This window comes from Choristoneura fumiferana, chromosome 24 (genome assembly GCF_025370935.1).
Source record: "Choristoneura fumiferana chromosome 24, NRCan_CFum_1, whole genome shotgun sequence".
NCBI classification, from domain to species: domain Eukaryota; kingdom Metazoa; phylum Arthropoda; class Insecta; order Lepidoptera; family Tortricidae; genus Choristoneura; species Choristoneura fumiferana.
In genome coordinates, this window is record NC_133495.1 from 1,416,118 (window position 1) to 1,438,690 (window position 22,573).

General features: G+C 38.6%; 2 protein-coding genes across 6 annotated transcripts in view; both read right to left on the reverse strand.

The window, feature by feature from the left end:
• Positions 1–160: 160 nt before the first annotated feature.
• Positions 161–6,309, reverse strand: LOC141441413 (uncharacterized). 2 transcript variants are annotated; one of them, XM_074106132.1, is made up of 5 exons: positions 6,153–6,262; positions 2,552–2,899; positions 1,796–2,011; positions 1,323–1,524; positions 161–825 (listed from the first exon to the last, which is right to left on the reverse strand). In XM_074106132.1, the coding sequence occupies exons 1-5, from the start codon at positions 6,226–6,228 to the stop codon at positions 696–698; spliced, it is 972 nt and encodes a 323-aa protein (XP_073962233.1). In that variant the 5' UTR covers positions 6,229–6,262; the 3' UTR covers positions 161–695. The 2 variants fall into 2 exon arrangements, with proteins under 2 accessions (XP_073962233.1, XP_073962235.1); XM_074106134.1 differs by lacking the exons at positions 161–825; positions 1,323–1,524; positions 1,796–2,011; positions 2,552–2,899 and adding exons at positions 3,754–4,557; positions 5,344–5,463 and having other exon boundaries at positions 6,153–6,309.
• A 420-nt stretch (positions 6,310–6,729) lies between these two features.
• LOC141441998 (uncharacterized) overlaps positions 6,730–22,573 on the reverse strand; it is a 40,993-nt gene continuing 25,149 nt past the window's right edge. The window contains exons 3-13 of one of the 4 annotated variants that reach the window (XM_074106904.1): positions 22,324–22,482; positions 21,048–21,158; positions 20,098–20,244; positions 19,053–19,166; positions 16,354–16,409; positions 11,908–12,090; positions 11,115–11,255; positions 10,408–10,446; positions 9,844–9,994; positions 9,375–9,518; positions 6,730–8,921 (exon numbers count right to left, since the gene is read on the reverse strand). In XM_074106904.1, the coding sequence (XP_073963005.1) occupies positions 8,791–8,921; positions 9,375–9,518; positions 9,844–9,994; positions 10,408–10,446; positions 11,115–11,255; positions 11,908–12,090; positions 16,354–16,409; positions 19,053–19,166; positions 20,098–20,244; positions 21,048–21,158; positions 22,324–22,482 (1,376 nt within the window). In that variant the 3' untranslated portion in view covers positions 6,730–8,790. The other 3 variants (XM_074106903.1, XM_074106905.1, XM_074106902.1) reach the window with 3 other exon arrangements.

Consider the following 22,573-nt stretch of genomic DNA (forward strand, 5'->3'; position numbering starts at 1 on the left):
AAGCAACACAATATAATAATTAATAAAGTACCTAACATATTTAGAGATAGGCACTTAGGCGGAGAGGTAGAGAGGGAGGGAGATAGAGATAGTCATTTTTAGTCAGACTGACGAGCGGGACAGTCTCAAACTGACATTAGAATAGAAAATAAAAGCCTGCTTGAATTTTTAGGTGAATACTTTTATTCATTGCTTTCTTATACCTATAAATCATTGCGGGTGTCCGTTGGTTTGGTAGTATCAGTTAAACAATAAACGTACTTAACATTTACTAAATATAGTCGATAACTCTTCTCAGATTGCTACAACTATAGCCTATAGCCCAACTAGTAAACAAACAAAATTTGCAAGTAAATAAGTAGGTAAGTGTGGCGCTCGGTCGATCGTTTATAACATATCAGCTCCTGTCATGTAATGCAACTTGCATGACTTTTCCACCATGAGGTAGGCCAGCCACACACATTATAAACCCTCATCCTAATTTTAATAATCTGATTTCATTTTAAATACGGTTCATGTGTGCTCGTTCATAGATGTTGTATGGAGAGAGGAGGTCAAACGTTATTGAATGAGGGTACGAGTATAGAAAGAGCTAACGAGTACGAGTGCCCGAAAGTTAACCATTTTTGGTCTCATTTCGATTGTGTGAGGCCAACTTATTTTTTTGTGGGCTATAGATTCTATCCTGTTTTAGTTTAGAGACCGTTCTTCTCTAAGCGCAAGCGCAACTTCTTGAGCCGTACCATCTGCGAAAAGCTGAGGCAGGTCTTCTGAGTACAACGCACCGACTGATCAGTTTGACAGTAGCATTTGTTGCAGCCTTCACTGTAAACAAGGAAGTTGTATAGGTGACTCCTTAGTGGTGGACAGAAATCTTTTTTTCTTACTCGCTGTACCTCTAATTAGTCAAGATTAACTTGTACCTATGTAAGAATCTGCAGTGAATGTTTTCATTACACTTAATAAAATATCAATTAATTTTAAAATTTCCTGATTCGTGGTTACCCTACTTTAACGTATACTAGTGGAATGGCAATGTAGTTTGCTAATGTCGTTCGAAACTCGAAACATAAGATCAGTTTTTTTTTCTTTCTCATTTGAATCTTCAAGAAAACCGACGAATCCCGAGCGACATTATCTAACATCTTGATTGTCTGTACAGTCACCAGCACCAATATCTAACAGAACAAAACGTACATAAATATCTGTAGCTGATACGACTTCATTTTAAAGGCCGTACCGTACCGTGTCAGATATTTTTGCACGCTCCGCTGTGACAGATACTCGTATTAAGAGCACGTGACTACCTATACCGTCATCACCTGTAAACCATTCCAGGTATACACTCCTCCTTCTTCAAGTCCAAGTACTCTCTGGGCTTCTTCTTCGGATCTGCGCCGTGCATCTGCTTCCGATTCTCAATGGGGATACAGTCAGGTTCTGGGACGCATTTCGTTTTGCCATTGGCGCATGTGCATTGGACACAATGCGCTTCCCTCGCTTCGCCTTTCTTGCAGGATAGCCCTGGAACGTGAGGATACGATGGTGGTCTCCTGATCGACCAGATCTATTCCCTCAATCTATCAAACATAGCTAAGAACTAGGTACCGCAAGAAAGTTCAGTGACTTTTCTTGCAGTGGTTCTTAGCTATGTTTGAGATGTTGAACCTTAAAATGACAATGTCAAGGTTTTTTTCAACTTTTCTATGTTGGTTAGATTATTTCATTATAGATCTAAGCCTTAGGGCGATCATCGGCCAGGCGAGGCGAGTTTCTAGAACTATCTAACTCTTACCACTCATGTCTTTAGCCTTCAGCTTGTTGACGTCACCGTAGCTGGGGCAGAGCAGCCGCTCACAGAACAGGTTCCCGTTGGCGAGGCAGAAGCAGGAGTTGCAATCGATGCGGTAGGTGACACCGGGCTTGCAGGACGACGCCTGATGCTGGAGGACTGGTAGCTTCTGGAACTCCTCGGTGGTGTAGGAGTGGAAAGTTGCAGGAGATACTGGCCCTTTAAGTCAAGAAACTTCGTGAGAAATACATTTTTTCTAACTGATTCTGCGGTTTAATTGTACAACAGAGTGTGACATAACATAATGACGGCATTCTTTAGAAAAGACAAAAGAGAGCGGACCGGATGTTCGCAACGTTTAATTTACCTATTCGCTCCGCATATCGCTGGTGAAAACAACTCGGCGGAGAAAGGATAGGTGCATGACAAACACATTCCTCGCAACACACCCTAGCACATCTCTCGTGGAAATGCATCTTAACAATCTTATTAATAATGCATATAATTATGACATCTTATTCAATGAACGCACGTTTGAGCTCTCTATAAGTTCATTCTCAAAGCAAAAAGCAAAATTGAACACACAAAATTTTTCAAACACAACAAATGATGTATCTCCACCTATAAATAAAAAATATTGTCATGACTACCCTGTAATTTTCAATTTTGTTTCTTTCGAAAACTACATTCGTATTGTTAACTATTGGAAACAATAGCCGTTGATAGTAGTTGATAAAAATAAAAGAATAATTGACTTACTTGAATTTAGAACTTCTTTACAATCATTGGTAGTGCTGCAAATCTGCTTCTTATTAGCTTCACAGAAACACTTCCTGCAACCTTTCTTATAAAATTTGCCTGGAACACATTCCCCCTTTGGAGATTCGGACAATCCCATCCTTAACTTGCCTTTCTTCTTATCTTTGTTCTTCACGGCCATTTTCTCCAGATCTTCTGGGCTTAAACATCCCATTTTGGTGCAGACCAAGGAGTTAACATCGACGCAGTGGCAAGTATTGCACTCTATTCTGTACAATTTGCCTTTAACGCACGGATCGCCTTGGCGAATTTCTGGCAGAGAATAGGTATTGTTCCAATATCCATTTGCTGAGAAGATGAACAAAATTATGTCTTTATTTGGCATTGGGTTAGTAATGATACAGTCGCCAATAATCTGAATTAACTACATGAGTGGCACGGGTGCGTGACGAGACTGTGACATCAGTTTCCACGAATGTACCTATGCAAACCTAAACACAATTTGCGATTTAAAAGGCGAAGTAATACAAATATAGGAATCTAGGCACCGAATAAGTACGACTTTGTCCCGTTCGGTGTTGAGTGGGACCCTTGGTCCGTGGAGTCGTAGCACTTTGAAGCTTCATAAAGAAATAACACTAAGAGGTTAGTACTCGTAGAGCCACAGGGTACCGAAGAACTATGGCAGCTTTCGCAAACAAAGAATTAGCTATTCAAAAAGGAACGGTGCATCTAACATCATCGGTATCTTGCCTTAAGAGACTGCTATAATTTTTTTTTCGTTTTTTGTTTTATGTTTTTTTTAAGTTTAGAATAGTTGTAATGCAAATAAATATAATATTATGTTTAACACAATGAAATGAATGAATTTTCTATAAGGATAATGTGTGGTCTTCTCTATAAGTGTACTAGGTAAACAACAGTCCGAGTGGAGTAAAGACAAGATTTCTCATAACTAGAGATCCCTTTTTAGGAATTAGTACAAAGTATGTAGTTAGTACAAAGGTACTTCTCTCGGTGTATCTGTATTATTTATTTATTACATACAAGGATAGAGAAGCTTGCTACTAATTCTCAGCCAACTACCACTCTATTAATGTGTATAGTGACCTACTCGTAGTTGAAGAAGAGTGTGCTTTGTATAAAACCTTCATGCTACTTTACGCAAGGCCGACACTTGAAATTTTGATTTGAAAGCACACTTTAAATTTACTGAAAGTTGACCTTTATTAAAGTAAAAAGTTATTGGCGTTTCATTAAAGGTTCTATAGAGTCAACCAATTGGTCCAAGCAGACCATAGTAGTGCAGTGTAGTTTGCCGATAGCAGAACACACGCAGGTATTGCAGTGAACGCGATACGTATTCCCCGGGGTGCAAGTTTGATTTTCATCTTTGAGCTCTGGTAAAGAATGAATGTACTTCCTTCTAAATGTGGTGTCGTCATCAAGCTCCGGCAATACACAGTCATTATTAGTGCACTGCAGGCTTCCAAATTTATCACAAGTGCAATTGTTGCAATCGATCCAATACTTTTCTTCAGGAATGCATTCTTCTTGAAGCCAAGATCTTTCCAGATTAAGCAATTCAAAAATTTTTTTATGCTGCACTGGTTGAATATGTCTATCTCCAATTTGGACGCAAAAATCGTTTACAAAGACGTTGGCGTTGGTGCACGCGCATAACTGATCGTCTCCTCTTATGAGGTCTCCGAATTGGCATTTCGCTGTTTTACTTTTAACACATCTTCGGTTAGAGCATTTAGCTTCATTAATGAGACCCGACTCTGGACAGATGCATACGTTGCAACCGACCACGTAAAGAATTCCAGGCTCACAAGTGACCCGTGCTTGCAATTTTTTTTGTGGGCGACTCCATATGGTTTGCATAAATTTGAAAACGTTCTGGCAGCTTTCGGATCGCCAGCGTCCAAAACTGGTGCACTCGCAGATGATGTGGCGTACTTGATAAACTTGCAACGGCTGGCATCGAGTCACAAACATTTGTTCTGCGAAAAAAAAACGCTGTTATACTTATCAGTTACTTACCTTTTAATTTTTCTCTCTGTACTTATCTGGTTTTCTGTATCTATTTGTGGTGTACAATAAAGAGGCATTTTTGTATTGTACGGTCGGTTCCATAACTTATGTACCCATCCATTTTTTCATACTAAGTATAGTTGCATAGAAAAGTGGATACTTATGTGAAAAGTGGGCACCGAATGTACACACAGCTCGATTCACAAGAGCTGGCACGAATAGTTTGAATGAGTAAACTAAAGTATCTGTGGTAGTTTTTTTTTACATTCTTGCTTGCTGCATGCTTGTTATAATTGTAATATACCGACTTCAAAAAAGGAGGAGGTTTTCCAATGTTTGTAAGTATTGTTTTTAGCCTAAATTGAATGACTTTGACTTTGACTGTCTGCTACCTACTTGAATACACTCCACACAAATGTGAAAATGTCATGTAGGTATCAGTCATTTTCCTATTTTTTTCAACAGCGAGTTAGTTGCGTATAGCGCCGAAGATGCCCTATTATTATTGTACGAGAGTGTACAATATGGCATTTTTGGCGCTATGCGCAGCTAACTCGCTGCACATTCGCAGCGACATCGTTGCGCTCTCGTGGCGACATCGTTGCGCGGCTCGCAGCGAACTCACTGCGCGCTCGCCTCGCTTTCAACTCACCCGCAAATCGCAAGTGTGATGGCCCTTAGAGCAGTGTTCCATCGATTGTCACATACGAACTTGACAAAGTATAGTATAGATATAACGATGAAGTTTGACTAACCGGTGAGGTTCTCTCGGCATGGCACCTGGCGGCAGTGGTACAGGCCCTCCATGGTGCAGAGGCAGTCATGGCAGGGCCCTCGCACGAACTCCGTCGCCAGGCACGGCAGGCGCGGCGAGACTAGCGCCACACGCCATTCCAAATGAATAATTTGTTATTTTCCTTTTAATATCCTTTGCCATTGGGTCGGAAGTGGCAGACGGAATAGGCCTAAAGCCATGCTGAGCCAGTGTCCGATTCACAACCGCAATGACACATACTATCCATCGTGTTGTCTATTTTATAGTTATGTACTGTATATTACTACAAGTTAATGTATATTGCCGAATAAACATTTTCTTTCTGTACGATACAAGCATCGCACATTCTAAGCGTCAGCACTATTCATAATTCATTCATTTCTTTATTGTAGTATGCTCATTAATTGTAATATCATTCAGTCAATGTATAAACGTGCTCCTAGCTAGTACATTTGTACCTTGAGTATCAATAAAATCATATACTGTCACCAGTGTTTCTATCAAGTACCAATTATCAGATCAACGTTGTACGTATCCCGTACACTTTAATTCTTTCTTTCTTATTTGTACTAAATACTATTGTTGTGTCTTGTGTTGTGGATACTTAAATGTAAGTATTTTCTTTTTATAGTTTTTTATCTTGCCGTCGTTCGGGGAAGTTATGCGTGTAAATACATTTCGGCGATCCATTTTTATTTATATAGATTAGAACATAGATAGAAGATAAATAGATAGATTTATTGAAAGACTTTCTTTTGTAATAGGATAGATAGATGAATGAATACTTACATGAAGCTTCTATATCAGATAGATGACATAAAACTAATAGTAAGGCAAAATACGCTGGCGCCATAGTCGTAGCCATAATGACAACTTCAATTCCAAATAGTAATAAAGCAACAAACAGTAATTACTATTTTATAAGCCATAAACGTTCTTATTACCTCCGTTTAATTCCTTGCCCAATCTAAATTTAGGAGCCATAAATGGAGCCAATTTGTAATTAAATCGATGATTAGACAAAACCTAGAGCAAAACCGATAAAATTTATGGAAAACTGGTATTTTCACACAAGTGATATGATAACCATACACTTCGTTTTTAGGGTTCGGTTAAAATGGCAAAAACGGAAGCTTTATAGTTTCGCCATGTCTGTCTGTCTGTCCGTCCGCGGCTTTGCTCAGCACGAATATATATGTAAACTATGCCGACAAAATGGTACAATGAAAAATTCAAAAAAAAATTTTTTAGGGTACCTCCCATGGACGTAAAGTGGGGGTGATTTTTTTTTCTAATCCAACCTTGTAGTGTCAATCAACGGTTTTTTTGATGACAGAGTGGTAAGATAAAAAATGAAACGACCAAATAACTTCAAACGTTTTATTCACTTGCGATTCCACAACTTAAGTTTATTACGTATCTTCTAATACAGGGTACGAAACGTACTAGATTAAGCCACTTATCCGATGTACATCACTTACTAACTAGTCTCAATTATACCTACAACACACACTTTTAAACTAAGGAATGAAATGGGTATTTTTCCTACGTTACTATTGTGATGAACAATTGGATGGCCGACAACATGAATATGAATTGATTTGGTAATGACTAATGATTATCTGACCGCAATTAGAACAGAAATTTAAGGTATATTAGTAATTTAATTGATATCATTTTGAGTAATATGTAGACGTTATGAAAATATATGTTAATGGCCGTTAAATCGGCACGTATACCTACATAATATATTAGAATTAAATAAAAATAGTTTGTTTATTTGTCAAACTTATCCGTAATTGACATTTATTTTTGCCAAAGTAGAGTCCAGATTGTACCTTATGGAAAAATATACCTCTGCTCTGATAATTCGATTCAGAAATATTCCACTAACAACAGTACCTAATTTACTCGTACTTGCGTAAAATTGGCATTCTGAGCTTATTCCTATTCTGATTACGGTTCGATAACAAAATGCGAAACATTCACACATTAGACATTCATACTAACCTAAAAAAATTCTATCGTTAATTTTGAAATTTGAATTATGAAGCCCTTAACGTAACCCTGTTTTGAAATTTTGCAGACTGCATCATTGATAGAAATGATTGCGTCAATTAAAACTTGTACAGTTCATGGTTAAAAATTTAACAAATACGTTAATGATACTGTTAATGCTACATTTAAATAAGGGTCGCGCACATTCAACTACAAAAAATCTACAGAGTAGATGTCGATTAGGAATCAAATCTTTCTTACGGCAGAAATCAAAATTGTTAAATCACAACAAAATAAATGTTAACTAACGAAGCTGCAGTTCCTTACGTACCTTTATTAAATAAGTACTAGTTAATATTTATATAAAAATAAGGCTTTACAACAAACATGGATGTTGGTAATCTAACTCTGAACAAGTTATCATCTAAAGATACGTCAAACAAGATGTCAGAAGTCAGTTGAGTACTCATAAGTTTCTCAATATACCCAGAATAGCATTGAGTGATAGTTCATGTAAGTATAATAGATCAATAGACTGTGTCACTCCTTTTTTAGTTATACTTATACAGCCATTGGTTTACGTATCGCATCGATCATATAACGTCCCAGATTGGCCGAAGTCGACACAACCTTGAGAAGCAACACTGCAGACTAAAAGCCAATTTTGTCAACATCATACACTTTGCTAGAACTACAGCATGCACTAAGCCGTCTATGCTCAAACCAGGAACAGACTCCAGCAATAATGATAATGTCGGATAGAACGAAGCGCTAAACATATTTGATACGCTGGAACGGCTCAGTATTATGAATAGAGTTTCTGCACCACTACCATGAGTTTACAGTGACCGTACTCGATAGCGACGGCGTAAATTATTTGTATGGAGCATTGTACAGCGCCTTTACAAATAATTTACGCCGTCGCTATCGAGTACGGTCACTGTAAACTCATGGTAGTGGTACTGTGGTTGCATTAAAATTTTGCCGGTGACTGTACGTATTAGGGTTCTATGTATCACTATTCCAAGCATATGCTCATCGGAGAACTGACTTTGCAATTAATCAAATGGAACCTGATTGAATGAAGTATATTGCTATACACATGCACTCCAGAACCAACCTAATCTCAATGTCAACCTTACTTACTTCTATTACTTAAGGAAAGGAACTAGTGCAAGATTACGGTATCTACTGATTTTGTTCTCAATATCTTAAGTAAAACATATCTAGTAGTAACATGTACCTTATCGGAGTTCACTATCCTTATGTTAGTTACCGCTGGTCACCCCTAAACTAAACCTATCACTGACGTCAAAATTTTCTGTCCTCTAAGAATAGAAACGATGTCACATGAACTTTCGAACCTTACTCGTTATCATAACGACAGATGACAGTCGGTTCTGTGTGCATGCGTGTAATACTAGAGGCATTAAGGCGTAAGGTCTTCATCACAGATGAAAAGTGTGCAGAAAACGCTTTTGCCATCAGCAGAGCAGCTGCAGTCATTGCAGGATTGCTTGAACTGCTCGCCAGGGTTACAGCGGAAACTGGACTCCGTTGCTGCAGAAGAAAAATTATTTATCGTGAAATATCTCCGACACTTCTCCGATTATTTGACTCAGATAATTTTCTGCATCTTTTGCCATAACCTAAGTATATGTGACCAATGAGTTTGTCTCCAATCAGATTATGAAAGAAGCAAATACCCCGGTATAGCAATACTGAAATTTTCAATCGCTCTTTGAAATTCTACGTGTGTGCGTGGTAAGAGTGCTGATTTATTCCATCAGTGTAACAAAGAAATCCCAACTGTGTGTAAAAAGCTTTTGGGCTGGAAACTTCTAATAAAAAATACTTATTCTAGTAATTGTCCGTAACTCTGCGTTATCTGTCAGTAAGTCAATCAGTCAGTCAGTCATATTATTTTTTTATCTACTCCGGAATTTTCAAAGTTCGCTGTTGACGGATAAACCAAGCAGGATACCAAGCGTTTTTTTGTAGTAGGGGACTTACTAGATACTTTGTTGTCCTCTTTATTGGGACACCGCTTGAGGGTACAGATGGCATGCCCCCCGTCCTCCGTGCAGCGGCACACGTTGCAGCCCTGGTCGAATACACTCCCGGGGACGCAGTCTGCTGGGACCTTGTGAGACACGTCTGAAAAGTCGAAAATTCTTGTAATAAAAGGGCAGATTATAAATTTCAGAATTAATTCTTTAGTTACCAGAAAGTTTTACTCGTATTATTAGCAGGAGAATACCATATTGCTAAATATGCTATGTTTTCTAGTCCAATTTTGTGATGATATCCAAATTATCAGCTTGCTTACTCCTCTGTCAAAGAACCACCAATACAGTTTCAATTATTCTTTTGAGAAGGATTACCAAGTGTGACAATAATTTTTCTCTCCCAGTAAACCCGCCAACCCGTTTCTATCCTATAACATAAAGTACCAAAAAGGTATTTTCACTGATATCCTCACCTCTTCTTCTCCTGGTGCCACCATTGTTGTTGTTGTTGAGAGCGTTGCAATCAATGCGGGTGCAGGAGAAGTTCTGGCCCGCACTGTCACAGAGGCACTTGTTGCAGTCCATCCGGAACTCCTGGTCCGGCTTGCAGGTCTTCGGTGGTTCCTACTGAGAGATGAGGCGTTATATCTTGGAAATGGTGATTGCGAATAACTGAACAAGTGCCACCAGAGTTGAGGTCACGCACACAAGAACATGTCACGTAATGACAGCGGGATTATGACAATGATTCATTTTAAGTATTCATTCACCTTTTATGCAATCAGTTCTTTATGTAGCTGTGTGTGTAATCATTCACTTCAACTCTCGTGGCACTACCTATAGTGAATAATATTTTGCCATTGTATTTTGTCGGAAAACTTCGTCATCTTGCTTTCTCATCTAGCTTACTGAATCTTACTCGTACGTCATTTTACTAGCAATAAAGATGACAGCAGGGTGTTGTTTATTGGGCATTACCATGTTGGGCTTAGTAATTTTTTGAAAGAAGTTTTTAAGATAAATTGACTGTACGTTACCTGTGGAGCTGCTCTGACTTTCCTCGACAGTGTCTGATTCTGAAATCAAAGAAGGAATAATTTTGATAAGTATTCTATTTTGAAGTGACCAGATCTTTTACCATCACCATAATTAGGAGTTAAAAGTGGAAAATTAGGAAAAGTAAAGATAATTTAGGAATTTAATGAAAACACAAGCAGTATCAAATTATTTATTTATAAATGAAAACACCCATTCCAAGCAATAGAAATATAACGATAACAACTTATGATTGCCGGAAATAAGCAGTAGGTAAACGTCCGAGTGGTTGACCCGCTAATGCTCAGTAGATACTGCTGTTACAGCTATTGCTGACACAAATTTAAATATGGCAACTATTGAGACTGTGACGTGATGAGCACGTTTAACTTACAGCTTCAGTTTTAATCCTCGATTCTTTTTATTTATAGAAAGAAAATAACTTGGTTCAAGTCATAATGACATTACAGAAAAAGTTGATCCACATTTATCGTCTAATGCACATACCCATCATCTTAATTGCATTCACCATTTCTTTTCGACGGTAGAATCTACCAAGAATGAAAACGATTGTGATTGCGCATAGACAATAACGTCTCTAGACAAACTTTAATAAGTATAAGTATTTCCCAGCGTATCCGTCGCAGTAGGAAGAGAAGAAACTATAGCCATCACCAGATCCTATTGTAGGAGCAAGACCAGCACAAACCTTGACGTCTTTGATATCTTCATCGACGCATGCGCGGCGGGTGCACGAAAAGGACTTGCCATCAGGATCACAGCGGCACATGTTGCAGTCCAACTCAAATACTTCATCAGGGCGACACTCACGTTTTATGATACGGAGCTTCTGCTTTTAATTGGTGATTGAAAAACAAGAGAATGGTAAGGAGAAGTAGTACTTCTGAATACAGAGTACAAAGAATCTCTAAATATCATTAGGGGAACAATCCATTGTTCCAACAGTGGACATATTTTAGATAGCTAATTAATTAGGTAACCTAAACAGGTCTGTATAAAAAAAATTACTACAAGACAAGAAGTTTAACTAGTAGTTCGTTGCAGAAGCTATGGCCCCTCCCATAGGCAATACTTATCAGATAAGGATGTATTGTAGAAACACAAAAATAGTTGGCAGATACCTCTGCCTTCTTGAAACTCATCAGCATATTTATGTACTATCATGACATTATTCATTGCTTATTTTATTATAATTGTACCGCCGATAAGTAAAATACCACTAGATCATTACACTACCTATACACATCACACACCCAGGTTAGCTGGAAGAGGTCCCTTTTAGGGATAAGCTCGCTTTTGCTCTCCTCTCTGTGTATTTGTATTTCTTGATATTTTTTATTTGAATTAAATACACATACATACACACACTAGACTAGATAATCAGTCGCACTAGATCATTACACTAGATTATTGTTTTCTGTATCGTTTACTATTTGTGGTGTACAATAAAGAGTCATTCTATTGTATCATTAATCAGCTACCTCTGGTTTCGAATCCTCCACCTCCGGTTCATCTGGCAGGTCGGGGATACACACGCGTCTGGTGCACATATAACTCGTGCCATCTTCATTGCACCAGCAAGTGTTGCAGTTCATGATGAACATGCGATTCTCCACGCATACCTTCTTCTTTGTGACGTTAGCCTTTAGGGCAGATTTTACGGCCTAATGATGAAAAGGATCGTGATGCATTATATGTAAATGAGACTTGCTCTGTTTCACCACTCATGGATAAATGTAATGTGGCAGATATCTGTGAAGCTCTGTTTGATTTGTCCTACTAATCATATCTCTCCGTCGCATACAATTTATCAATGAGTGGTTAACAGTTCTTTATGTCGATGATATTGTCACGTATTTACTCCCATACACTTCTGCAACTTTCTGTGTTGCAATAGGTGGTTGTGCGTGCTTGTTTATCTTCAGGTGACTCGTTTGATTCATTTGCATCTTATTAAATAAAAAAACGTGTGCCATAGCAATAAAAATATTAAATTTTCGCAATGCAATTCGTGAATGGAAGTGTAAGAGACGTGCGAGGTGCAGGGTATGCGGGCATTGAGTTCCCGAACAGTGTTGATTTATGCTCTAGTAACCGCCTGCACGTCTTTGCTCTTAGGTTTTAGAAGTGTACCGCCATTATCTTCAAAATAAATAATAATTTGCTTCTCGTTTTGGACTTTTTTCTCCTGTTTTACCATCTTCCGACTACTACGTATAAAAAACTTCACAAATATTAGGAAGAGCCTTCAAAGTTATACAATAGGTTCTGAAACAGAGTAAATACTAGTAGATAAAGAAAAAAAGTAATTCTTAAAAAGCTAGGTCTGTTTAATATATGTTATTTTGTATAGTTAATACTAGACTTTTCACAATGTTTTTGATACTTTGTTATTTGCTGTTTCTTCACTTTTTAACGGAACTATTGGCTTCATGTCCTGTAACAAAAAGGCAAATAATGATGAAGGCTCCCCAAAATTAACCAAGAATGCTTCACTTAGTGGCTGAACAAGACCTAATGAACACCCATGAAAAAATCTTCACTTTTTTTAGCCTGTTTGTATCCTATCAAAAAGAAAATACAAACAAAATATAATGTAAATGTGTCCTGTCCCTTTCACTTTGATACTGACATACTATTATAGTAATAAAATGATCTTATCTAGAGACAAGTTGATAGGCAAGGGTTTAGGGACCACTGACATTAAGCTCATGGAAGACCTCGACATCCTCAGGCGGAGGGCAGGGCTTGTTAGTGCAGCTGAAGTCGGTTCCGTCAGCGTTGCAATGGCAGGGGTTGCAGCTGACGAAAAAAGTCGAGCTCGGCTTGCATACAGAATGGCGTTCTATGTGATCTACACCCTAAAAGTAATCAAAAAGTTTCTTTAGAAGTATTTTAAGAATGAAATGATCTAATTTAACGGGATACAAGGTATTTCAATTTTAATTATCCCTTGTTCATCAAACTTATATACTTTTGTTTCATGTACTTACTTACACACAATGTTATTGAAGAAAAAAATCTTTTGCTTTTCGACAGTAATTACTTTTATAATTTCAATGAGACTGATGTCATATTTAATAACTACTGCATGCATAAAAAGCAGTCTTAAAAACGATATCTTAACTTAATAATATTCAAGTAACTGAATCGTAAAGACATAATAATCATAAACGGAACATTACCTCGTTTTCCATAAAGACTTCTACTTCCTTATCCAGATCTTCTTTATCTTTATCCATGCATTCGTTCTGTGTGCATTCATAGCTCTGCCCTGTCGCCGAACACTTGCAAGTATTGCACTCATTTTGAAAATCCTGATTCGGTTTGCATACTGATCTCTTTATAACGTGATGCATTGCTTGATTGTTACGTTCATTACCATCGAGAGTTTCTAATTCGCCCAATTCATTATTCACACTTTTTAGATCAGCATCCACTCTGACATTGTGCTTATTATGATTTATGTACGAAGTTTCCAATACTTTTAATTCTTCTTCACTTAATACATCAGATTGAACTATTTTAACAGTCTCTTTTGATTCTTGTTGATTATTCAAGATATGATTATTTTCATCTTGGATTTTGTAATCAGTGAATGGACCTTTTAACCTTTTCACGTCTAGGCCTTCTAAATTATTATAAAATTTTGTATACTGTCCAGGTGTCTCCACGTAATTATCCACGAAGTCATCTAAATCTTTCAGATTCATTTCGGTGAGATTATATTCATCTAGTGCTATAGCTGGTCCATCATCATCATTAGTTTCATCATTTTCTTTAAATCCAATCAAAATATTGTCAACGATCTTTGGTACTTTCGATAATCTGCCCTAAAATTTTGATTACTGTATGATTCATATGCCTTTTATAAAAATAAATAACATGTACTCATACAATATTAACAAAACAGTGACATACCTTGTGCATTTACCACCGGGTTATGTGACAATTCAACCACCAGTTTTATTTCTAACGCTATATCCATAGTGCAAAATGAGGGTAGTGTTTACGTAACAGTGATTTAGGTTTCTCCCCAAAAATATATAAAACCTCGACCTTCAGAAAGAAGCTGCCTTTATGCCATCCAAAAAAACTGGGCCCCGTTCGCGATCCATAACATTGTATGCCATAATGTAATCTTTGTCATACATAACGATCATTTGCCATAACTCTTTTTTTCTCTAAAGCTATAAAATTTTCAGGAACTTTCAAATGCCCGATATCCTGTAGAATCTTATAGGTTAGGTTAGGTTTATTTTATAACAATCAGGAATTATTTATAGTTTTCAAGAAAAAATATTTACGGCAAATGATCAATGGCAAATATTAAATTTTGACTTTTAATAGGTATGGATTCCAATATAGATCCAACAAAACTATATGGAAACCGAAACCGGTTGTAGCAATCTATTAAAGTCGTGTAATAAATATCAATGCAACATAGCGAAGTTTCATATAAGTACATTATTTATTGGTTTTAGTACTGTAATGTAAAATTACGTACGTGTATGTTTGTGAGTGTGCTAAATGTACTTAAATATAGGAGCGAAAAAGAACACCGTTGAAAATATTTATGCACCTGGCTTTTTGACTCCAAAGAAAGTCGAGGATCAGCACACAGCAAAAAATCTAACAAGTGCAAATATAAGTCATGCACTGCAGGTTTTGAACAAGTTTTTAGGTAGATATGGAAAAATATAGTATGCTTTAAATATCTACTAAATCTTTGGTGTGCAGTACGAGGAAGCGCGGAGTACTGCACCCAAGCTAGCAAGGTGCACAGATATTTCAGTTAAGTAAAATTTGTATACTTTGTGCAAAACTCTGATGTCGTGCTTTGTGGTCCAATAGCTTCGGTAATGAAGTGTGAAATTAATACCAGTTTAATAACAAATGAGCTGGTGTTTTGTGGTAACGACAGAGAAAAGGAGCGGCCATACCGCTGCTTAAAAAACGGTGACGGTACGGAATCGCAGTGACGTGCTGTAAACGTCACGACTTTTGTTCGGTAAAGTCCTAACGTTTACGGCACGTCACTGCGATTCCGTATATTAAGCAGCGGTGTGAAGAGTATGCAATAATAAACGGTGGGCATACGATGCGTCACTGCGATTCCGTACCGTCACCGTTTTTTAAGCAGCGGTGTGGCCGCTCCTTAATTAGTGTATCGCCTGCATTGCGCGGTAAGAGTTTCGCGGAGGCGGGCATGGATTCACAAGTAGTTAATCACCTCGAGATAAATCATATAATCAATCATGTTCATATCTGTTCATGTATTAAATAATTTTGCTTACTCTTTGTCTCCACGTTGAAATTTTTTGCATGAAATATATTCTTATTGAACAATATATATTTTAAAAACCCTACTGTAGTTACTATATCCATGATCGGTTGCGTGGTTGCCGACCTAAACAAATAAATCCGTTTTTTATATTTATAAAAAATGCTTCTCATCATTGAATTCATGCTCGTATGCACCTAGCTACATATTAGTAATCTGTGGTATGCACTATTCCGAGCGTCCGTACAGATACCGGCAAACTTCTTGAGCATGAAACAAGGGAGTGGGGGAAAGTTTGCGCACCGTACACATACGAGCAAAAAAAGTACCTAACTATTTAATTAAACTGTAGAATACTTTTTACGTAGATAAATCTACTTCTAAATATAGTTAGTTTTAATTTTTATAGATAAGTCAACTGAGCACTGCCAAGGACACGAGTGCACCAGTATACACGCTCTCAGCTAAGGCGAGTGCACTGCCACTTTTATTTAGGGCTGAGTCTCCTTATGTGCTAAAGACAATATGTCCTTTTTTACTTGTTTTCCAAACCCTAATCACCCGTAAAGTAACCGCCCCGCGGACCTCTTACCGCACAACCGATACCCCAGTTACTCAGTCGTACAAGGTCTTCATAACTTACCGGTTGAACCTCTTGACTATCAGGCTCACTTTCGTCATCGCTGAAGTGCATGTCACCTGAAAATATTATTTTTTGTTCTAAGAGCTAGCTACGGATTAAGTTTGCAATTTATAGAGCAACGAAATCTCTCTAGTGTGTCATAGTATCATTATTATTAGATCCGGGTGCCTGGCAGCTTTGCAGCGTTGGGTGGCACTGTGGATTTGCATCAAATGAGTTGTAAAAATTATAGCTAATTATGTATTTAATTCGAATATAACATTGCCAGACGTTTTAATTGGGAGAAAACTAGTGCCACGTGACGTCCAAGATGCACCGGAACTCTGTAATAAAACAATGTAACTATGCCGTGTCTGGGCTTAATCGTTGTGAGATGCACTTTGACTAGAAATCACAAAAAAAAATTGAAATAAAGAACGACAATTAAATTTATGGCAAAATCAATTTTGTTTAAAGTCGGCCTTTTTTATTAGGGCTCCGGAGCCATGTCTGTCTGTGTGCCTTTCTGTCTGTCTGTCTGTCCGTCCGCGACTTTGCTCAGGGACTATCAATGCTAGAAAGCTGCAATTTTGCACGAATATATAGGTAAACTATGCCAACCAAATAGTACAATTAAAAATTTAAAAGTAAATTTTTTAGAGTACCTCCCATAGACGTAAAGTGGGGGTGATTTTTTTTTCTCATCCAACCCTATAGTAAGGGGTATCGCTGCCTCTTGGCCGGTTTTTCTTTATTTCTTACTTTTTAGTGATTTGTAGTCAAAGTGCATCTCACAGCAATTCCATTAAGCACAAACACAGCATAGTTATAGTGTTTAATTACAGAGTTCCGATGTCTACCTTCCGGCTGGCACTAGGTCTTTTCCACTACTTAAAACGCATGGCAATGTTATATTCGAATTAAATACGTAATTAGCTATAATATCACACCAAACTCGGAGATCTAATTGCACGCCTTCAATTGGTTTTACAACCCCTTTGATGCCCAAGCACTGTCACACCCACCGCTGAACAGCTGCCAGGCGCCGGGATCTATTAATAATGATACTATGACACACTAACTAGAGGGATTTCGTTGCTCTATAAATTGCAAACGTATTCGCGTAGCTAGCTCACCGGCTATTTATTTAGTATACATTTCATAATCAGGCCCCTCTTCCCCACTGGGCACACTGGGCACGTGCCCAGGGCCCCGCGATGGATTGGAGCCCCCTGGTCCCTACTCCATTACTAAACGATAACCGATTTCGTTGAGCGTGATAAGATAGTTTATTTTTTACCGAAACTACATAATTATTACACCACCCGGGACTTACCACGTTTAACGAAACGCCGAGGTAATTATTACTGGTTTAGTTAAGCGGGATAAAACCCACCCGGGTGGTGTAATAGTGTATTTTTTCCAAATTTAAACTGCATAACTATTGATTTATTGAATCAGGCGTTACTTTGCGGAGGTCCATATCAATGAACTAAAAGAATTTCTTTGCTTACCCGCGACCTTATGATAGCTAAGTTTATGCAAAATATGCGTGTTCATGCAGTTCCTCCACCTCCACACTGTAAGAACACGCACAAATCACACAAACCCATCTATCATCTCCACTACACGGAACTGACGCGTTTCGAACTCAACCAGAGCTTATCTTCAGAGCAACACAACCGTACACCATGCTACCAGATGTTAGACTCGAGTCTAGCAAAGAAATTCTTTTAGTTCATTTACATAACAATTACACCACCCGGGACTTACCACGTTTAACGAAACGGATAGGTAATTATTACTGGGTTTCGTTAAGCGGGATAAGACCCGGGTGGTGTAATAGTGTATTTTTACCGAAATGTGAACTACTTACATTAGCTAATGAATAGCATAATTAGCAGAATGATCGTTTTGAACATGAAACTACCGTGAGACTCACTCATATTAAATGATATTATAACGGATAACTCACGTGTTAAACCGAGTCGTGCGAGCAGAGCGGTGGCGCGTAGTGTGCGTGTTGCGAAAGCCGCCGAGTCGCGTGCTCCTGAGTATGTCGAGCTAAACTCGGTTTAAGACGTGAGTTATCCGTAATAATATCATTTAATAAGAATGATCGTTTGTCATAACTATTTTTTCGCTGAAACAAACCTAGTTAACTTAACCTATAGTTTCTTCTATAAGATGATCATTTAAAAATATCAGAAAAATGTAAGGTTTCAGTGGGAAAAAAAGTATGACAAACGACGATTCGGACAAAAATTACGGTATGACCAGCAAAGAGTATGCGAACTTTGACGCTCCTGTAATAGGTCGTTGTTTAGTTTTAATTTCGGCTAAAAATACACTATTTGCAACGTACATTCAAGTGTAAAAAAAAGGTATGTACCTACGCTTATTCCAATTTTCAAAAATATGTACCAAAGACTCTTATTCCGACGCAATAAGGCCGTATACCTTCCGCCGCCTATACCATTTAGCGATTCGAAGACAATCCGTGAGTAACGTAAAAGACGTCGCATAAAAAATGTATCTCAAAAATGCGTCGAAATTGAGTATTAAGTAATGAACTTTTAGGCAGATCTATATGGCGCGTGGTATACTCGTAGTAACATATTTTTGAGTGGTTCGAGTAGATACTTATTTTTGCACTTGACTGTACCTACGGTGTGTGTGCATTGCATTGGATATAATATGATGGTGGATGTAGAACTTACTAGAAATGCCACCACATCCGATCCTAGTACACATGGCTCGGCCGTCACTGGTGCACCAACACGTGTTGCATTCCTTCTTCCACAAGCTGTGGGGGGCGCAGCGAAGAAGCGGCTCTGAAATTAAAATAACAACGTATAAACGAGATGGACGGATGACCTGGTGGTTTTTTTATTCTACGTTTATTGCAATATTTATAGTACAAATCAACGCACGTAAAAAGAGCTCTTGGCGACATACCTGCGCAGTGAGCGAAATACGGACCTATTTGGCGGCGGAGCAGTGGGGGACGCGGGAGGGGGCGTAGGAGCGCGCGCGCGGCCGTCACGCCATTGGCTTGTTAGTTGACAGATGCGCAAACGTATCCCCTCCACTAGCCACCCAGAGCTCTTTTTACGTGCGTTGACTTTTATACTATGTTTATTGCAATGCAAAGTTATATAGCTTTCTAACACCAGCCTCTAAGCGCCGCATGTATGTATGTAGGTACATGTAATATGTAAAATGTAAACTCTTTACTGTACAAAAGAAAAGAAACAAAAATAAAATTAGCAGAACTTTGAGATCCTTGTACAAAGGCGGACTTATCCCTTTAAGGAATCTCTGCCAGTCAACCTTTTAGTAGATGAGAGGAGCATATCAGTTAGGAAAATAAAGTTCCTTGTAAGTAGAGTAGTTACTGAAAACCTGAAAACCATCGCTGCGGCTTGCCGTGGCAACACGCTGAAACCTTTTGCTTCTTTCGGCACAATGTTTCTTTTTAACCCCCGACGCAAAAAGAGGGGTGTTATAAGTTTGACCTCTGTGTGTCTGTCTGTGGCACAGTAGCTCTTAAACGGGTGGACCGATTTGAATGCGGTTTTTTTTTAATTTGAAATCAGGTTTTCTAGCGATGAATCTTAGACATGTTTCATCAAAATCGGTTAAGCCGTTTTTGAGATATTGAACTCTGAAGTGACAAAGTCGGGGGTTTTTTCTTGTTGTGCCGAATTTTAGCAAATAAATTTATTCTTTCTTAAGACAATGGAACATTAAAAGCGTTCTTACCAGTTTCCTGGCCTTCAGGGCATCCAATAGAGGCGCATATCCGGAGCCCCTCAGGCGAGCACTTGCAGTCATTGCAGCCGCTCTTCCACTCGCTGCCGGGGGCGCAGTCCTGGCCCATCGGGAGGGCCTCCTTGGAGGGAGCTCTGGCTGTAATTGGGAAGACAACTTTAAGGGTCTTACGACATGTTGCATGGTGAACGGTTGTGTTGTTCTTAAGATGAACTCTGGTTGAGTTCGAAACTTGTTGGTGTAGTGTAGTGTAGTGTGGTGGTGGTGATATAGTGATAGATGGGTTTGTGTGATTTGTGTGTGTTCTTACAGAGTGGACCTGGAGGAACTGCATGAACACGCATACCTTGTATAAGCGTGGCAATCATAAGGTCGCGGGTGAGCAAAATAATTGTTTTAGTTCATATGTGTATTTTGTTTGTAATTATTTATTTAGTTTATTTTGAAAAACAATACTTTCTGCCAAGTTTCTTGGCGAGGTAGTTTAAAAAAAGTGTCATGTAAAGGAGCCTTTGCAGAATACATGTTTTGAATTTTGATTGTTCCTTTTTTATATATTATACATATATATATATATGTATTTGCTGTCTAAATCCGCTCGCTAAACTGATTATGACAGTTTGTTGGTGAGAATGCGCCCATTACAATTTAAAAAATTAGGTATACTAGCTTTTGCCCGCGACTTCACCCGCGTAGAATTCGGTTATCGCACGCTTGTCCCTCGGGAACTGTGCATTTTTCCGGGATAAAAGTAGCATATGTCACTCTCTGACCCAAAAACTATCTCTATGGCAAAAAACATGTCGATCCGTCACTCCGTTTCGACGTGACAGACGGACAAACAGACAAATACACAGTTTCGCATCTATAATCTTAGTATAGATGTAGTACCTATTTAAATATGTATCTAAAAAGAAAACAAATTTACAACAATTACTAACCAGGCATTTTGATGCATTCCATCCTCGTGCACTGAACCTCGCCTTTCTCGAGACAAGTACAAGTGTTGCATTCCTGAACAAACGACGTGTTGGGCTTGCAGCGAATCGGCTCTGGAAATTTGAAATTGTAAATAATAATAATAATATCATGGGACACTTGACACTAATTGACCTAGTCCCAAACTAAGCAAATCTTTGTACTATGGATACTAGGCAACGGATAAACGTAGCTGCGTATATAGGTAGGTACTTATTATAGATAAATACATATTAAATATCCAAGACGCGAAAACAAACATTCGTAATTCATACAAATATCTGCCTCGGCCGGGAATCGAACCCAGGACCTCAAGCTTCGTAGTCAGGTTCTCTAACCACATGGCCATCCGGTCGTCAAATAAATATCATCTTTTAATTGATATTTTTTCTTTCTCTCTAGTCCCAAATCAAGCATACTTAGTTTGTTCTATGGGAACCAGACACGCATAAACATACAGGTCAATTAACAAGAGCTGGCACGAATGGATTGAAAGAGTGAATTTAATGAAAGTTAGTATATGTGTGTTACTTACCTATTTGATTACACTTCACACAAATGTGAAAATGTTATGCATCTGTCATTTTCCCACCAAAATGACAAAGTGACATTACTTTCGTTAATCGTTCAATTATTTCATTCAATCCCGCCCGACCCGATCGAATACTTATGAGTAAACTATAAGCGCCCTCTGAGGGTCTATTGCGTAACGTTTACGACACTCGCGATCACAATCAAATGACAGTTTTCGCATACAAAAACTGTCATTTGATTGTGATCGCGAGTTTCGGAAACATTATACACAATTTGGCCCTCAGTAAAACCAGACAGGCGTATGAACTTTTACAAACTTATCTCGCAAGAGTGAGTAAGTATGTGTGTATTCTATGTCTAACAAAAACAAACCGTCATTTTGTCGCCTGTCGTATCTAAAAGGGCCCCAATGGCGTGACTCGCCCGGGGCACCTAGAACTAGATGGCTAAGGCATTGAATGTGTAACGCTGGTCATCAGTAGAATCCACAGGCTGTCTTATTTTGCATAGGGAACAGCTGTTACTGTCGTCTGCGTGGTTTTCACGGAGCTTGTCAGTATTAGATTTTGCTTTTAAAACCAAATATTTTCATTACTTATTTATCGTAGTTTTCTGACATTTTAGATGCTTTGACCCATTTTAGATGCTTTGACCCATTTTTCCGTGTCTTTCATGAAGCGATTTTATTAAAATCAGCTTACCTACCAGTATAGGGTGAGTTGCAGGAGCTGAGTCTGCGGCACTCGGCGGCGCCCTCTGTGGAGCAGCGGCAGGAGTGGCAGTTGCTCTCCCACTCGCTGCCCGGGAGACATTCCACCTCCGAAGGGAGGACCCTTGACGGGCTTGACGCTGGCGTGACTGGATCTGCACAATAACATCATCAACTTAGACCACGGGCGGATCCAGGGGGGGAGTTATTAGGGTCATAACCCCCCCCTACCCTGGGCCCTGGGCT